This window comes from Equus quagga, chromosome 1 (assembly GCF_021613505.1).
Source record: "Equus quagga isolate Etosha38 chromosome 1, UCLA_HA_Equagga_1.0, whole genome shotgun sequence".
NCBI lineage: Eukaryota > Metazoa > Chordata > Mammalia > Perissodactyla > Equidae > Equus > Equus quagga.
In genome coordinates, this window is record NC_060267.1 from 100,972,219 (window position 1) to 100,975,039 (window position 2,821).

The window sequence follows — 2,821 nt, forward strand, 5'->3', positions numbered from 1 at the left end:
GAGCACGCACAGCCACAGTTCTCCGTAAGGAGGGCGCAAAACAGTGCATCTCTGACACATCTTTCTGCAGCATCAAGTTTATTACAAGACGTGGAAAACCAAGGACTCATCAAGACCCATCCGTCTTCCCACCAACGTGGAAGAAGAGCCAGAGAGGACGGGGAGGGAAGTTGTGCTCTGGGAAAAGCAGTCCAGGCTCTGAGGTTTCACCCTGGTGGGGCCGAGGGGCAGGCCTGCAGTGAGGGTAGCCTCTCCTCGTGTCCCCCAGGCGCCTCCAGGCCGTCCTCTAGGGTCACCGAGTGTTTGGACGCAATGCTTCAGAAGGCCACGGATGTGCCAGGTCCCCTTCTGAGTTGAATCCCTACAGAGAGCACGGCTGCAGTCGGCACAGCTCCGTCGGCCGCTGGACCAAGGCCTCAGGCCCGCACGTCCGTGCACACACGCATGTCCTTGCACTGCTCCCACTCACAGCAGAAGGCGTCCACCTCGCACCGAATGCCCACCCCGCGGGGCCGGCTCCGCAGCGCAGCATCTCACTCTCTGTGTAGAATGCAGGGGTGCGGCTCGACGTCCCTCCATCAGTGGTTGGAACCTGCAGGGACCTCACCTGGGCCGCACCCTGTTCAGCTTGCGGTGCCAGATCTTGCTCGGCAGGCAACAGCACAGGCCTCGCAGCACCTTGAGGAGCCTCCTAGTGGCACCCCCCCGGCCCTGGCTGCGGCCAGAGGGAGAGGCTGGGGCACCCCCACTGGGCTGCCCGGCCTGCTGGGAGTCTCCTCGGCAGCTGCCCTCCCGGGCCCCACCGCTGGTGCTGGCGCTGGGGGTGGAGGGGACCAGGCTGGGGACCTGCAGCGGGGTTGTGCTGGGGGTGGCGGTGCCCGACTGCAGGCGGGGTAGGGCTCCGGCAGGCTCTGCGGCCTTCAGCCCTGGCTCCTGCTTCTCAGGCCGCTGACAGCCTGCCTCGCGGAGCCAGGTGGGCAGAACAGGCTCACTGCCACCGCGTCTTCTGGGGCGCGCCGAGGCCCTCAGCTGCGCCACCCAGGGTGGCAAAGAGCTGCAGCTGCTGGCCTCGGCGCAGGGGAGGGACCTCCCGGTGCTGGCGTGGCCATCCCCCTGGGGCTTCTGGGCCTTCAGGATCAGGAAGACGGCCATTGCATGGTTATACCTCCTTTTTCTGAGGGACTCCTGGATGTCACTCCACTGAAATCCCATTGTTATCATTGTCTCTGTCACCCAGGAGTCCCTCGTGTCACAAGGCAGCGGCCGATGTGGCCTCAGCTTCGGCCGGCCCCAGTTGACCCACGGGTCCCCCATCACCTCTTGTAAGGTCTTCCTCTTCCCGGGGTCGAGGGTCAGCATGCCTCTCAGCAGCTGCGCGCACTCGGGCGAGAGCAGCAGGGGCGGCGAGTAGGCCCCGCTGAGCACGCTCCGCTGGACGGCGCCGAAGTCCTCCCCCTGGAAAGGCAGGGACCCGGTGAGCGTGACGTGCAGCAGCACGCCCAGGCTCCAGACGTCGGCCGGGGGGCCGTCGTAGGGCTCCAGCCGCTGGACCTCGGGGGCCGCGTAGTAGACGGTGCCGCAGTACGTGCTCAGCAGCCGGCCGGACTCCAGGCTGCAGAGGCCGAAGTCGGCCAGCTTCGCGCTCCCCGCCGGGTCCAGGAGCACGTTCTCCGGCTTCAGGTCCCGGTGTACGACGCCCCGGCGGTGGCAGTACTGCAGAGCTGAGACGAGCTGCCGGAACCGGTCGCGTGCCTCCTCCTCTGTCAGGGGGCCGTGCTTCATCAGGTGGTCGTGCATGTCGCCTCCGCTGACGAATTCCGTCACCAGGAACAGAGTGTCCTCCGTGCTGATCACCTCCAGCAGGCCCACAATGTGGGGGTGACGCAGTGTCTTCAAGCTGTGGACCTCACACAGAAGGTTCTTGGCAGTGAAGGCACTCTGCTCCTTCTTAGAGATGATCTTTACGGCCACCTCCGTCCCGGTGGGGATGTGCAGGGCCAGCTTCACCTTGCTGAAGGAGCCCTCGCCAAGGGTCCTCAGGACCCTGTAATCATGAAGGCAGGTCTGCCTGCCAGCAGAGGTGTCCGCAAGGCCCGGAAGCATGGTGACCTCCTATCTACACTAACTTATAACTCTAACTAACCAGGCTAACTATGCTTAGTAACTACAGGAACAAAGAAAACGATACTATGCTAATACTAACAATACTAACGAGGCCACCTATGCTTCCTAACTATACTAAGTAGTACCACTAACTATCCCAAAGATACTAACTACACCCACAATACTAACTATACTAACTGTACTAACAATACTAAAAAAATTTAAAGAACACGCGAAAAAGAACAAAAAAACAAAGGAAAAACAAAAAAATGAGAAAATAACAAAGAAAAATTGAGAAAGGAAAAAATTAAAAAGTGAGAAAAATAAAAGAAAAATGAGACAAAACCAAAAAGAATTAAAAAATGAGAAGGGAGAACAAACAAAAATAAAAAACAAAATACAAATAAAAAACAAAAAAGCAGTAAATAAAAAAATAAATAAACAAAATCGGGGGCAACAAAAACAGCGAAAACCAACTAACTGCGCACCAACTCCACAGGTCACCAGATAAGCTTCCCGGGCTGCGTGTGCCCCAAAGGCCGAGCCTAATATGAGTTTTTGTAAATTCCATCACAGTGGCTCTTTATGAGGTCAGAGCAGGACATGCACCAGGCATGGCTGGGGTAGACTCCAGTGGTTTTCTTACTTTGTGGTCTCAAGACCCCTTTACTCTTAAAAAAAGGGACCCCAAAGAGCTTTTTATTTTTGTGGGATATTA

The 2,821-nt window shown here is 57.7% G+C and overlaps 1 protein-coding gene across 1 annotated transcript; it reads right to left on the reverse strand.

Annotated features, from left to right (window-relative positions):
• Positions 1 to 603: 603 nt before the first annotated feature.
• Positions 604 to 2,103, reverse strand: LOC124250662 (serine/threonine-protein kinase MARK2-like). Its single transcript, XM_046682793.1, has one exon. It carries the CDS (start codon positions 2,101 to 2,103, stop codon positions 604 to 606), a length of 1,500 nt encoding a protein of 499 aa, XP_046538749.1.
• Positions 2,104 to 2,821: the final 718 nt, after the last annotated feature.